The sequence below is a fragment of the Tursiops truncatus genome, chromosome 5, assembly GCF_011762595.2.
Source record: "Tursiops truncatus isolate mTurTru1 chromosome 5, mTurTru1.mat.Y, whole genome shotgun sequence".
NCBI classification, from domain to species: Eukaryota; Metazoa; Chordata; class Mammalia; order Artiodactyla; family Delphinidae; genus Tursiops; species Tursiops truncatus.
The window spans coordinates 40,691,044-40,706,749 of NC_047038.1; the positions used below are offsets into that span (position 1 = coordinate 40,691,044).

The window sequence follows — 15,706 nt, forward strand, 5'->3', positions numbered from 1 at the left end:
CACTGGCACAGAGGCAGGCAGTACACAGAAGAGCAGCATGAGAAAAGGTAGGCGGGTAGGATGCGGCTGATATGGAGCTCCTGAAATGCCAGGCTATGGGGTCTGATTTTAACTAGTCCAACAAATACCCTAACAACTCTACGTGACTGAATGTTTATTAAACTTCACATGATCACTGATTTGTATCCAAAAACACTTTGTTTTTCTGTAACTAAAGGGAAGATGGCTGAAAGAAAATTCTCCCCCCAAAGTAATTTAAATAAATTTATTTGCAGGAGAAAAACATCTGAACATCAGGTACAGTCTGATCCACGATGATCCAACAATAGTCATAATTCATTCTGGAAGTACTCTTACACAGCTGGCAGGAGAAAGTCCACATGGAGCATCAGCTGAACATTTATCAGAATTCACAAAGCCATCTAACCTGAGTATTACACAACACGTAATGATCATGATACAATAATAAAAATACAATATCCAATACTCACTACTTTGTGAGCTACAGCTAAAATATAAAGTATTTAGGCTCTTTTTAAAAAAATGAAAAAAATATTTCTATTATAGCTTTATTTCAAGCATTTTCAGTTAGATACAGCTTTATATATTTTTACTCACAATAGACAGCAAGAGAATGCCTTCTTAAGTATCTGTAGATAAAATATATTACTCGTTTAAATGTTTGTACTCTGAAGCATACTTTGCCAGGTATGAGTTCAGATAAGAGTATGAAACTGTGCTGTGGCAAAATCCTGGCTGATGATCAAGACTTAGATAGTTTTCATATTTGTTTAAAACAACTTACATCAGGGAAAAAAGAAGTGAGGACATAAAGAGAACCAACATTATTCTTTTTCAATGAAGCAGTCTAACTCCAGAGAACGGGCTTTCCATTTTGAATTCAAAGTGTGTGGTCCCAAAGTTGAATTTTTTCCAGTCCAAGGAGCTGCCTGCGGCTGAGGCAACAGGCAATGATGAAGCGAGTTGAGAGGAAAGCGTTAACTGAACTACAGAGATGGTCACTGATAAAACAAGTTTCTACAGGTCCTTGAGCCCACACAGAGGTGAAGGGGAGCCAGAACTATCAATACAGAAGAAAAATGTGCTCACTGAACTGCACACACAGAGCTTCTAGGAGGGTTAACAGTTCTTGACATAGGTTCCTGGTTGTAGTTTACAATATCTGCCTTCACCACCCTCTGTCATAAAAGAAAACAAAGTTATTATCAGGACATCAGAACATTTAGAAAGAGCTCCTTAAAGTATATTTTTATTTTCTGAACTTTGGTGAACTCCTGATGATAGACATCATAAATGAAGCAGGAGCTGATATTAAAAGAACCAGCCAGGACCAACTAAGGTCAAGCTGGGATATATTTTGGTGGAGGGTGAGGGAGTAGCGGGGCAGGGGTAATTCTGTTAAGGATGTAATAGCATTTCTTTTACTGAGTCTTCTCTGGTTTTATGACAATAATAACTTGAGGTTACCAAAGTCTAATAAAAAATTGGCAAATCAATATGAAAAATTAAGCCCTGGTTATAATTTAAAGCAAAGGAATTAAAATTAATCATTTATATATCTTAATAGATAAGATCTCACCATTTCAAAGAATATCATTATTTATTAATATTTCCATAAATTATTATATCCAGTCATAACTTTTTAAAGAATGTTTATCAATTTGTGAGTTAGTGAAGAGATATGTCAGAGAAGTTACATATAAAGAAGAAATGTTTTAAGCAACCCAATTTTTAAAACTGTTCTCCCAAATTCCTAACTTACTTCCAAATAGCTCACTATTGGTTATGAATAATGACTCTAACAAAATATAGAATAATGAGAAAGTTAGAAAATTACCTCATATTCATGTTTTTAAAATAATTTAAACCAAAAGACACTTTTAACTCTTCCTTCCTTCCCTCTAACACACACTTCAAGGAATGTCTTAAACAATGAATTTAGCAATATGCCCTAACATTCATCTCTAAGTAATTATTTAAAGTAAAACACATCCTTTACTGTTTTCAACTCTTTTACTAACTCTGCACACACAAGCAGACAAAGAAGGGTAACTCAAGGCAAATTTTAAAAATACTCTTTCAATTACCAGGCTATTTCAGGAAAAAATGGTAAGGAATGAATAATGAAATAACTACCTCAATTCTCCACTTCACTGCACATGTAATAAACACAACCATAAAGACAAATACGTTTGAAAGTAACTGAAATATTATTTTAATTTTTTCCCAATTCCCTGTGTAAGTCATAAGTCTCCCAGCAAAGGATCAATTTTTCAAAGTTCTAAACCAGGACTTATGCAATCTTAATTCCCAGTAATGTACAATAATCATTTGAACTTCTCTATTCATAAAGAATAAAGAACAAGACAGCATTCACTAGTTCTCCCCACCCTCCTCCCCCAAACTGCAACAGTTTATCAATTAATACCTGCACTACTGTACTGAACAGATTCTACTCTGAGCAGAGTTGGTATGTTGATTATCTTCTTCCGGGTACTTCACTATTTCTGCCCTGACAATATGCTGTCAATTCCATACAACATAAGATGCAGAAGAAAGAGGAAAAAAAGAAAGAAAAATGGAAAGTTTACTCAATGACTGAAAATAGAAGGGAACAAACACCAAAGGAGAAAAAGAAATACACACATAAATTTAAACATGTCACAAAAGAAACAGCAAAATATATGCATATAAAAGTAAAGAAAATGAACAAAGATCCAAGAAACATTGTTCTCTACAATTCTATTTAATTACTGAAATAGACATGCCTACTGAACCTCTCAGAGAAGCTGTGGGTTCTATTTTTGATATCACAATTACACATAATATATATAACGCCCAATATTTCAGAGGGCAACTAAGAATTTGGGTGCTTTTCTATGCTAAAGTGCAGCCAAGGTACCAATTCAATTTCTTTTTACAAACATTACTGAGGATCTACTATGTGCCAGTTGCTCTACACTAGGAACAAATGATGAATTACACAGGATTTGTTCATAAGTTGCTATGGACCTAATGGGAAGAGAACATGTACACAGCTAGTTGTCATACCAGATAAGTGCTTTACTAGTGGACTTAAAAATATGTTGTGGGAACAAAGAAGGAGTGATTCATTTTCTTTGAAGGTGGGGAGAGGATGCATAAATCAGAGGAAGCTATACGTCATTTACAATTTTTACATTTAATAATATTTATTACTTTTCAAAGACTTTCTTTTGAAGCTCATTCCCCCACCCCTCACACAACCCTAACCTCCATGTTTCCAAATTCCATACAGAAATAAATAAGTTCAAAACACACTTTTCTATCATTTTAAAAAAAATTCTGACATACAATATTTAAGCACAACAGCTGTTGTTTTCAAATATCTAAGAGTTTTGATAAATAAAGAATCAAAACTGTTAGGTTTTTTGATTGCTATAACCCTTAAGATGAAAAGACCACATATGACAAATATGACAGAGATAACACGCTCCCCCAGTTTTTTGGACTTGAAACTATCCTCGCTTTTAATGAGTTCAAATATTTATTTCAGAAATATCTTCCTTCATAATAGCATCTATTAATTAGCACATACAGAAAAAAACATGTTAATCAGGTTGCTGCTTGTGATAATGTTTATAAAGACAGGATAAACAACTGAGAGTGAATGAACAGGACACTACGGTATATTAGCCTTGGATGGGCTCTGCTTCAGTTCTCTAGCAGGCAGTATTAACTTCTGGATAAGACTCATGATTTACTAGGCACTCAGCCTGATGCTATCAACAGAAGCATTACCAACTGCCACATGACGTATGAGGGGGAGTACATCAGTGAAACGCTGAACACCAGCATCTGGCCTCCCCAAAACTAATTGTTTCACACCAAACTATGGGTTACAATAAAGAGAAGAGATTTTCATAATCAGTAAGCAACTCATTAATCCTCCAAAATGATGGTTTAAACCCTATCCTATAAACACAACCAGGTTACTGACCTGTGGTCAAGACATTCTGGTCAAAGTTATTGACTAACATAAATGACTTGGATTTTCACCATTAATTCTCATCAAATTAATGAAGAAATAACAAGGCAACATCTTTCTTGGGGGCCTTGGCTGTTTGACATAAAGCTTTGCACAAAGTTCCTGAACTGGAAGCCAGAACCAAAGCTCTGCATATTCAGAGCTTTGCTTTCTATGAGTAAAAAAAAGCATAATTTCCATGTCATAAACTTCATGATAGGTGATTTCACAGTAGTCGGCTTGTTTACAAGTCATTCATTCACTGACATTTTCAGAGAAAATGTTTCCTACAAAATACCCACCTTTATTTTTGGAGCCACAAAGTACACTCAATTACTCTCTGCTATTAGTCAGTTGAGTGAAAATAATGCAGTGGCCCTAAGAGGAAGGGAGCTGTGTGGTTGAACACCAGCTTAACCCTTGTTTTGTCAAAGAGTTGTGAGCGGATACTGGAAATGGTAGCTCTCCATAAGGGTAAGAAAGCAAGCAACCTAGGAGTTGAGGTAAGGTATACGCAGTAGAGACTGACTCTTCGGAAGACACTAAAGATAAATTTGGTCAATTCTACAACTGTGTTTGAGTCCAGATAGTAGTAACAAATTTACCTTTGCAAAAGTCATAGTTTATCATGCTCAGGATATGGAGTAAACATACTTTGACAGCTGAAACACCTGTCACTATCACTCATTCAAAGCAAACCACTATTCTAGGTATTAGAAATATTCATATAAATAATACATGATCTCTGTTTTTTGAGACACATAAGAGTCTAGCATGGAAAACAGATGTGTAAACTATTAAAGAATATTAAATAAATTAAAGAATACTATAATTGATACAAATTCAAAGTGCAGAGATTATAGGTTACCATTTAAAAGCATGGATATAACATTTTGAAAAGCATGATACTTTACACACAGTGGGAGCTTTTTTTTCTGTATAATGTGCCATTATAGGCTGCCAGTAACATTCACAACTTTGGGCAAGTTACTTCACCTCTTTGGTCTTCACCATCTCCTAATCTGTAAAACGCAAGGTTTATCTACATGGTTTTATCCCATCTGGTTTTGAAACTGTATGAAAAAATAAATTTTAAAAGTAAATAGTGAAAGAAAAAAAATGGAATATGATCTATAGGTCTTAGCAATATTTTATTGGAACTGTCTCCTCAGGCAAGGGAAGTAAAAGCAAAATAAATAAATGGAACCTACTCAAACTTAAAAGCTTATGCAGAGAAGCACAGGGAGATCAGCACGGTGCTTTGTGACCACCTAGAGGGGTGGGATACGGAGGGTGGGAGGGAGACGCAAGAGGGAGGGGATATGCGGATATATGTATACGTATAACTGATTCACTTTGTTGTACAGCAGAAATTAACACTACATTGTAAAGCAATTATACTCCAATAAAGATGTTAAAAAAAGAAAAAAAAAGCTTATGCAGAGAGAAGGAAAGCATCAAAAAAAGGCCACATTAAATAAGCATTAAATAACGAAAAGGCCGCCTAATGAATGGGAGAAAATATTTGCAAATGATATATCTGATAAAGAGTTAATATCCAAAATATAGAAAAAGCTCATACAACTCAATATAAAAAAAAACAAAACAACAACAAAAAAAAAAAACAGATTTAAAAATGTTCAGAGGACCTGAATAGACATTTTTCCACACAAAACATACAGATGGCCAAGACACATGAAAATATGTTCAACAATGCTAATCATCAAGAAAATGCAAACCAGAACCTCAATGAGATTATCACCTCACACCTGTCAGAATGACTACTGTCAAAAGGACAAGAAATAGCAAGTTGGCAAGAATGTGTAAAAAAGAGAACCCTAGTATACTGTTGGTGGGCATGCAAATTGGTGCAGCCACGATGGAAAACACTATGGAGGTTCCCCAAAAAACTAAAAATAGAAATACCATATGATCCAGTAATTCCATTCTTGGGTATATATCTGTAGAAAATGAAGACATTATTTGAAAAGATATATGCACCCCAATGTTCATAGCAGCATTATTTATAATAACCAAGACATGGAAGTCATGTAAGTGTCCATCAACACATGAATGGATAAAGAAGATGTGCCACACACAAACACACACACATACAGACACACAATGGAATATTAGCCATAAAGAGAATGCAATTTTGCCATCTGCAACAACATGGATGGACTTGGAGGCTATTATGTTTGGTGAAATAAGTCAGATAGAGAAAAACAAATATTATGTGCTTTCACTTATTTGTGGAATCTAAAAAATAAAACAAACAAACTAATATAACAAAACGGAAATAGACTCACAGATAATGGAGAACAAACTAGTGGTTACCAGTGGGGAGAGAGAAGAGGGAAGGGGCAGGATAGGGGAAGGGGACTAAGAGGTACAAACTCCTAGGTAAAAAATAAATAAAATACAAGGATGTAATGTACAGCACAGGAAATACAGCCAATATTTTTAAATAACTTTATATGGAGTGTAATCTGTAAAAATATCAAATCACTATGTTGTACACCTGAAACCAATATAATATTTTAAGTCAACTATAATTCAATAAAAAAGAAAAGAAACTAATGCATACCTAGTTCAAACCAAACGAAGTCATAGTTTATTAACTGGCCAGTGAAAATGCCACTAATTGGGAATTGTAAAAAATGCATCTAAAAAAAAAAAAAAAAAAAAATGCATCTAGAGCATACTTAACATATTTGTCTGCCTTCATGTATTCTGGGAGTCCTTGAGGACAAGGACTTTAACTTATTCATCTTTGTATCCCAGATTCTAGTGTTCTGGCAAAAAGTAGACTCTCAAAAAGTGTTTGCTGTATTAATAAGCTGCATTCCCTTTCTTTTCTCCCTCTTCCCTTCCTTGAAAAGCTTGTAAAGTGTGTTGATAACTCATTTTATATGACTCCCAAACAGGAATAATCTAGGTTAGAAGTAAAATAGCAGAATCTCTTTAAATAATCAGTGAATGGAACTAAGACTAAAACCTTACTATAAATATTTGTCACAAATGAAATTACTATAGTGTCAACTTGTGTGTAACTGGTGAGTCTATAGTCTAGCTCCTTCTGTATAAAATAATACAAAACACTTTATCACTTTGTGACACCGAATTCCCTCAGGAATCTTTCAAATGACATAAAAACTACAAAAAACAGGTGCATAAGCTCTCTCTCTCCCTCCCTCCCTTTCCTCCCTACTCCCTCACTCTCTATAGATACAAAATCTGAACTTCTTTGGTTTTAAATGAACTTTCAGAAGACATCAAATGGCCAACAGGTACATGAAAAGATGCTCAACATCACTAATCATCAAATTAAAACTACAATGAGATAGCACCTCACACCTGTTAGAATGGCTGTCATCAAGAATGTAAGAGGGGGCTTCCCTGGTGGCACAGTGGTTGAGAGTCCGCCTGCCGATGCAGGGGACATGGGTTCGTGTCCCGGTCCAGGAAGATACCACATGCCGCGGAGCGGCTGGGCCCGTGAGCCATGGCCGCTGAGCCTGTGTGTCAGGAGCCTGTGCTCCGCAACGGGAGAGGCCACAACAGTGAAAGGCCTGCATACCGCAAAAAAAAAAAAAAAAAAAAAAAAAAAAGAATATAAGAGAGAAGTGCTGGTGAGGATGTGGAGAAAAGGAAACCCTTATGCACTATGGGTGGGAATGTAAATTGGTGCAGCTACTGGAAAACAATATGGAGTTTCCTCAAAAAGTTAAGAATAGAACTACCATACCATCCAGCAGTTCCACCTCTGGGTATTTACCCGAAGAAAATGAAACAATAACTCAAAAAGGTATATGCACCCCCATGTTCATTATAGTGTTATTTATAATAAGCAAAATATGGAAACAACTTAAGTGTCCATTGATAGGTGAATAAAGAAAATGTGGTGTGTGTGTGTGTGTGTGTATATATATATATATATATATATATATATATATATATATACACACACACACACACACACACACACACACACAATGTAATATTATTCAGCCAGGAGAAAGGAGGACTCTCGTTTGTGAAAACATGAAGAGACTTTGAGCATATTGTGCAAAATGAGATAAGTCAGACAGAGAAAGACAAGTACTGTAGGATATTACTCATATGTGGAATTTTAAAAAGCCAAACTTGTAAAAACAAAGAATAAAATGGTGGTTTCCAGGAGATGGGGGGGACAAGAAAGATGTTGTCCTGTCAAATGTTGTGTCAAATACATTTCAATTAAAAAAAACTGTGCTTAACACAGCTTGCAAGTATGTTCTTAGAAACATCTTTTAAAAATAATGAACTTTTAAAAATATTAAAAATAAATAAATAAAATTTAAAAAAATAATGAACTTTCAAAAATGTTTCCACTGTGAAATAAATAATTTAACTGGCAAAAACACCAAATTCATTGATCTCAGGAATGGAGAATGAGGTTTTCCTATACAAAGGATTCTGACAAACACAATAAAGGAGGGCTCTAGCAGCTGACTTCATCTTCAAATGAATGAATTCAAAGTCAACACCAACAAACTGAAGACAGAATTAAACTTCATAGCATAATAAAGAAGATGGAGTACACTAACAAACAAGGTGGGGTGTATAGGGAGGCTGGGGAACTATGTAGTTAACACATCTGATGCTGCTTTTGTTAAAATATGCCTAGATGTTAAGTCCATCTCTAAAGTCCAAACAGTAACTCTTTGGCTCTTGTGACTAAGAGTGAGCTACAAATATTAATAAAGTTTCCCTAGAACTCTGTCTTTCAAAAGTATCCCAGTTACTCCATCTCTCTGGAGTTGTCACTGAACCTAAGCACTGCTTTGGGGCTCAAGCGATGTACACTCCCTTCTCAGTGAAGCTTCCTGTGCCACACCAGTACACCTTCTCCTCCACGGGGGCCTCATCACTGGGTCTCCCCTGTTCTCCATTCCTCAGGTGAGAAACCTCAACGTGATCTTGGACTTCTCCCTTTTATCCAGTCATTCCACAAGTCCTATTGATTCTTCTGTGAAATGTCTCTTACATCCATTCTTTCCCTTCCACCCCAATTCTGGTCCTTATCACATGAGGACAGTAACCCAGTCTCCTTGCTTTCAATCTCTTTCACATCCATACACACACACACACACACAAATCCCATTAGATTAATCCTATCTAAAAACTGCTTTCATTTATTTCCCTGCTTAAAATTATTTTCCACTGTCAATACATGAGATAAAACTTATCAACTTGGCATTCATAAATCTCCACAATCTTTTTCTCAAATTCCCTGCACACTCCAACACAAATGGTCATTTATTTTAACCAAACTACTCTTCTGTTTCCAAAATACAACCTAAGCTTTCAACTTTTTCATGCCAGCTTCTTTTTCAACTCCCTACTACAAACTACCCAGTAAATCTTCCCCTAATATGGCGGAATGGAAACATTAGGGGCACTGCTATCAGACAGGCCTGAGGTCAAATCCTGACTCCACCACTGCCTAGCTGTAGATTAACAGATCAAGTTACTTAACCTCTCCACAGTCTCAGTTTTCTACCCATAAAATGATGAAATGCCACCTGCCCCACAGAGTTATTATAAGGGTAAAATGAGATAACACAGTGCCTAGCACATATTAATTTTCTTCACTGAAAGCAGGGACCGCATCTTTTTTTTTTTTTTTTGCGGTACGTGGGCCTCTCACTGTTGTGGCCTCTCCTGTTGTGGAGCACAGGCTCCTGATGCGCAGGCTCAGTGGCCATGGCTCACGGGCCCAGCCACTCCGCAGCATGTGGGATCTTCCCGGACCGGGGCACGAACCCGTGTCCCCTGCATCGGCAGGCGAACTCTCAGCCACTGCGCCACCAGGGAAGCCCGGGACTGCATCTTAAACTCTTTTAAATCTCCTCTGAATCCACCACTAAACCACACTTATATGTCCAATAAATCATTTATGATTGTTTGATAATCATTCATAGACTATCTAACCAGGGAGAAACATCATTTAGGAAGTGAAGCTAAAAAGCAGAGGAATCACTTGACCTCTGGGGTCTGCCAAGGTCAGTACTATCAAGCAAATTATGGTAATTTCTCTTTCTTGTATCCATCCTCCTAGGCCAAAACGAAGTAGCTATTTTTGTGTCTGGGAGCAATTTATATGGCACAAATATCGGAACACTGTGCCTGGCCACAGTAAGTGCTGAAATGTCTTTTGAATAATGAGAAATAAAAGTAGCAGATTTCCAGAGTTCCAAATATTTTAATGAAATTCTAGAAACAGCCATATCAGCATAACAATTTTCTTTTTTTTCTTTTCTTTTTATTTTCTTTTATTTTTTTTACATCTTTATTGGAGTATTATTGCTTTACAATGGTGGGTTAGTTTCTGCTTTATAACAAAGTGAATCAGTTATACATATACATATGTTTCCATATCTCTTCCCTCTTGCGTCTCCCTCCCTCCCACCCTCCCTAAACAATTTTCAATTGATATCTGCTCAAGTTATTTAAACACACACACACATGCACACACAAAGAGCGACCATGACAGAACTAACTCTAAAAGAATTAAAGAAAAATTTAACGATGGGGAAAGATTGTTATACCTTTTTTAGCTTCACAGAGCAGGGACAGAGTGCAGGGGATTAAGGGAAAGTGTAATTTATATGTTGCTTCTAAGCAAATCACTTCCGAAGCCTGACTTTAAACTACAGGCTCTTGCTCTGATTTTTCATTCAATCAAACATGTGAATTGGTATGCTATTGTAGTGGTATTTTTAAATGCTTGATTATTGGTATTCATATTTATTTCTTAGTCTAAGAGAACTGTCTACAAATAGTGAAAGAATTCAGAAAGCCTCAATAATTAATACCATTATGAAATTAACAATAAAATAACATGAAGAATTAATATCATTACAAGGCAGGACCTTTTAGAGAAGAACAGAGAGCAAGACTTTAGAAAAACTAATGTTTTACCAATGCAAACGTGGAAGATGCCAAATGGGGTAAATTCTTACTAGTTAAGACTAACCTTTGATAAATATTATAGTTGGGATTTTGTATAAAATATAAAAAGGATATTGTACAGTAATCATGGAAGAAGAACTTTAATAAAGACGTACAAAATAATACAGTCAGTTCCTTAACCCATTATTTAACCACTGATGAAATTTTTATTGCATTAATCTCATTTTTCCAACAAAACGGACAAAATGAGGTTTCAATGAGGTTCCATCATTTGGCAAAAAGTTAACATCCTCCATCTTCTGCAATAAACACTGATTCATACACACAATCTATTTTTAAGGCTTTTAGGGATATGTACATAGAATGCATGAATGTAAAAGGATTCAGGGTGAAAATTAATGTCTTTTAAGAAATAAATTATTTTTTAAAATATACAGTTCAATATAATAACCTGTGACTGTTCTATTTCTGCTTTGTTTAACTTGATTCCAAGGATTTCAGCAGCAACTTTCTGAAAACACAGGAAGACCTACATAACAAAAACAGGTTTAAATGATTTAAAACAGGCATGTTTAAGTTACCTTCAAATAAATTGAACTTTCTAAAAAGTGATAAACAGCAAAAACTGCAAAAAATATGATGTACCAGGTTATTCCAAAAATAGCTTTATTTGTCAAATACAGCAACATTTTAAGTATAATAATTTTTTAAATGATTAAACCATAATTTGAAAAGCCATACACTTCACTGAACTGGTCTAAATATACGTTTATCCCTAAAAACTTATGCTTTTAAAGATTTAACATAAGACAATTAATTACAGCTACCAAATTAAAAAAAAAAAACTACTAGCATAATAACAAACTCCTATAAGTCCTGAAGAAAATGAAAATAAATTAGTCTATACTTTACTACCTGGGTAAAGTTTCTCGCTGCCAGTTCTACAATAGTCTTTTGATCTGGCATTAGCCTATCTTCAAAGGTCTTACTTCACAACTCTTTAATAATCTTTGTGGTTCTCATCAATTTTAATAAATTCTCCATATCTCTTGAGCAAAAAACGTATAATCTTTACTGTATTTTATCAAACAGAAAATGAGCAGCATACTCCATTATCATTAAACAAAAATCTATAGACACGAATCAGTCACCGACTCTAATGCATAACTTGTCTTTGTTCTGTAAGTGCTCTATCATATTCTTATCCCTACTTATCTCATGATTACTTACTGAATATTTATCACAACTTTACTAATTTAACTTCGATCCCTAATCAAAAAGAGATACATATCCCCAAAAGGTTTATGTCATTTGTACCCCGAAGAGCATTATATATTATAGTTCACTGATGGTCAATGTTCAAGGAGAAATAAGAAAGCTAGTGCGGTGGAATGGAGAGAAAAAGGGGATTGTAAGAAGAAAACTAGCAGAGAGATTAAGAGTGTACAAATCATGTAAGATCTGGTAAACTATGTGAAGAACTTTGGCTTTCACTCTGAGTGAAATGGAGGGTGGATTGATGTGACTTCTATTTAACAAGGTCAACTTGGTTGTTGTATTGAGTATTCACTATAGAAGATCAAGGGTAAAAAAGAGAAATCATCAAGGACACTAATGTAAGAGATGATGGAGGCTTGAAACTAAGTGGTAGCAGTGGAGATGGTAAGAAACAGTCACCAGATTATGGATATATTTTGAAAGTAGAACCAACAGGACTTGGTGATAGATGTGGTATGTCAAAGAAAGACAGGAGTCAAAGATGACTCCAAAATTTTCTTGGTCTTAGCAACTGGTAGAAGATCTGCCATTTATTTAAGTGGGGAAGACTGTGAGAGATCTGAAGAGGGAATACCAAGAGCTCAGTTCTGGACCTGAATTAAATTGGGACTGGCTGTTAGACACCTAAACAGGAGTGCTGGGGTATATGAGTCTGGAGTTCAGGAAAGAGGCCTGGCCAAAGCCATGAGACTAGATGAGGTCACTAAGAGAGTAAGTTTAAAAAAGAGAGATATCCAAGGATTGAGCCTAGGGCACTTCAATATTTAGAAGTTGGAGAGATAAGAAATTAGCAAAGGTGACTAAGAGAGTAGTTAGCAAGGCAGGAGGGAAACCAGGAGGTGTAGTACTCTAGAATCTAAGTGAAGAAGGTATTTCAAAGAGCAGAGAGTGATCAACTATTTTATATGCTGCAACTAAATCAAGTAAGATAAGGACTAAGAACTGACCACTGAATTTAGCAAAAAGGAGGTCACTGGTAGACCTTAATAAGAGCATTTTGGGGTGAAATATTGGGGGCAAAAGTCTGACTGGAACTGCTCAAGACAAACTGGGAGGAGAGAACTGGAGACAACTCTTTCAAAACATTCCACTGGTAACTGGGGGGAAGTGAGCAATAGCTAAAGATGTGGGATCAAGAGTTTTCTTGTATTTAAGATAAGTTATAATATTTTGTGTGCTGACAGAATAATCCAGTAGATAGGAAAAAAATGATGCAGGAGTGAGAATTGCTAAGCAATGTTTGTTACTAGGCAAAGAGAAATGGGACTAATGCACAGTGGAGGAGTTGACCCTAGCTAGGAGTATAGATCCATAGTAACCTTGGAGGAGACAGAAGATACGGGAAGGGATATGGGGTGGGAAGGAGAGTTGGGGTAGATGTGGTGGCAGGAGTTATGTGAAAGTTGTCTTCTGTTTGTTGCAAATATTTTATAAAATAAGAAACAAGGGCATCAGCTGAGAGAATGGACAAGGAAGTTTTGAAGACCTGAGGAGAGAAGAGAAGCTACGAAACAGTGGTATAGGTGAGGGGGAGAGATAATGGCCTAAGGACATGCATAATTACTGAGCAGCATTAAGGGCCCACTTGAGGTTAGCTACTGTGAAATGTAAGTGAAACCTCCAGCATGCCTCTGGGTTTTTTTCTCTGACCACGTTCAAATACAAGAGTGTAACCATATAAAGGCAGGGGCTTGGTTAAGGTTTATCCAAATGAGTCAGATAAAGTGAATGAGCAGAAAGGGACTTGACAGTATATGCATGGTAGTGATTTGATTGGCCATGAGATTAAGTTACAAAGAAAGGAAAATGAGGACATGAAAGGAGGACACTGAAAAAGTGTTAGGATCAATGTCTTGTAGGTCCTGCTGGGGTTGCAGACTGATTGGGTTAGGGCATTCAAGGGTGTGAGCCAGAAAGACAAGATGGTCAGTGATTAGGATGCCTGATATTGCAATATGAGATAACAGAAGGGCTGCAGTAATTTGTAATGACAATGCATGGGAGTTTGTGGCTGAGGTGGGGTGGAAAACAAAGATACTGAAATCACTAAGAATTATGACAAAGGTAGTATTAGAGAAAGTACAGTAAGCCAGGAGCTCAACTCCCTAAGCAATGAAGCGAAGTAAACTGGGATTGGAGATGACTGCAAGTCTTAAAGTGACTTCACAAGAACAAACCATTTCAAAGTTGAATTTAAAAAGAAAACAATGGGGATTTTTACAGGTGGTTCAACATAAGTGCACAAAAGATACTAAGTGGTTTAAACATAAGCTAAAATACTGGAAGTTAAAATAATTCTAAAATGACAAAAGACCCCCAGGAAGATACATGAGGGTGAAAGCCTAATCCATGGATGGATTTATCAAGGAATATTGATATTATACATTTTTTAAATGACACATGTAGGTATGTGCCCGTGTTTGCATTATCCTGGGGAAAGGGTTCCAAAACGTCACATCTTTAGATGAGTCTGACCCCCCCAAAAGATTAAATACCCTTTAAAATATTTAATATTTACCCTAAGCATAAAAACCATCAGTGAAGTCATACAGGAAGAATATCAAGAAGATTAAACCACAGAAAAAAAGTCAAACTTCCTTTGGTTGAAAATGTCAAGAAAATTAACGGTCAAACAAACACCTGGGCAGTGGAAAATATTTGCAAAAATTATGACAAATGGCTGTTATCCCTAACATAAAAATGGTCATAGGAAATTTTAAAAAGCAATAGAAAATTATGAACAGATAATAAGCAGAAAATTAATAGGTAATGAAATTTTTAAAATTTCAACCTCAACAGCAAAGAAATTCAAATATAAATAGCAAAATACCTTTTTTTCCTTGTCTACCAAATTGACAAAGATTTAAAAATAAATAAATAAATTCTGAATGTTAAAAAGAGTACAGTGATAGGGCACTCATACAATGCTGGTGGTAGTATAAATTAACGTAGGCTTCCTGGTGGTAATTTGGCAATAGGTCTCAATTCCCTTCCAAGGAAATAATCAAAACATCACAGCTTATGGACAAAATTTTACATTAGAAATTTTGCAAAATTTTACAATGTACTGAACTTAGAAATAATCTATATACCCAACGATAGGGACGTGGTTGGATAAATTTTTGAACATTTATTTAATGGATTATTAACTCTAATGGATTATTAAGTCTATTTAGTAATATTAAGTGACATAAAATTTTCTACAGATAAATATATTAAATTAAAAAAACAAAATTATTTCTATATTATGATCTCAATTTTCTTTTTAATAAACATTTAGCATGATTAATATGGTGAACCCTGGAATGTCAATCCTTAGATTTACAAATCCTATCTCCACCACTTATTCTGTGTACCCTGGACCCCCACAACATAACCTCTCTAAGACTATTCTATAAAATAGAGATAATCAGTTAGGATTGCTGGAAAATAAATCTAAATTAT

At 35.5% G+C, this 15,706-nt stretch overlaps 1 protein-coding gene across 4 annotated transcripts in view; it reads right to left on the reverse strand.

Moving 5' to 3' along the window:
* Positions 1-251: 251 nt before the first annotated feature.
* RAB28 (RAB28, member RAS oncogene family) overlaps positions 252-15,706 on the reverse strand; it is a 94,389-nt gene continuing 78,934 nt past the window's right edge. Inside the window, exons 6-8 of one of the 4 annotated variants that reach the window (XR_004526650.2) lie at positions 11,436-11,513; positions 5,024-5,100; positions 252-1,199 (exon numbers count right to left, since the gene is read on the reverse strand). Coding sequence is in view for 3 of the 4 variants with exons in the window: in XM_073805051.1 (XP_073661152.1) it covers positions 7,303-7,599; positions 11,436-11,513 (375 nt within the window). In the remaining variant the exon portion in view is untranslated. The other 3 variants (XM_033856855.2, XM_033856854.2, XM_073805051.1) reach the window with 3 other exon arrangements.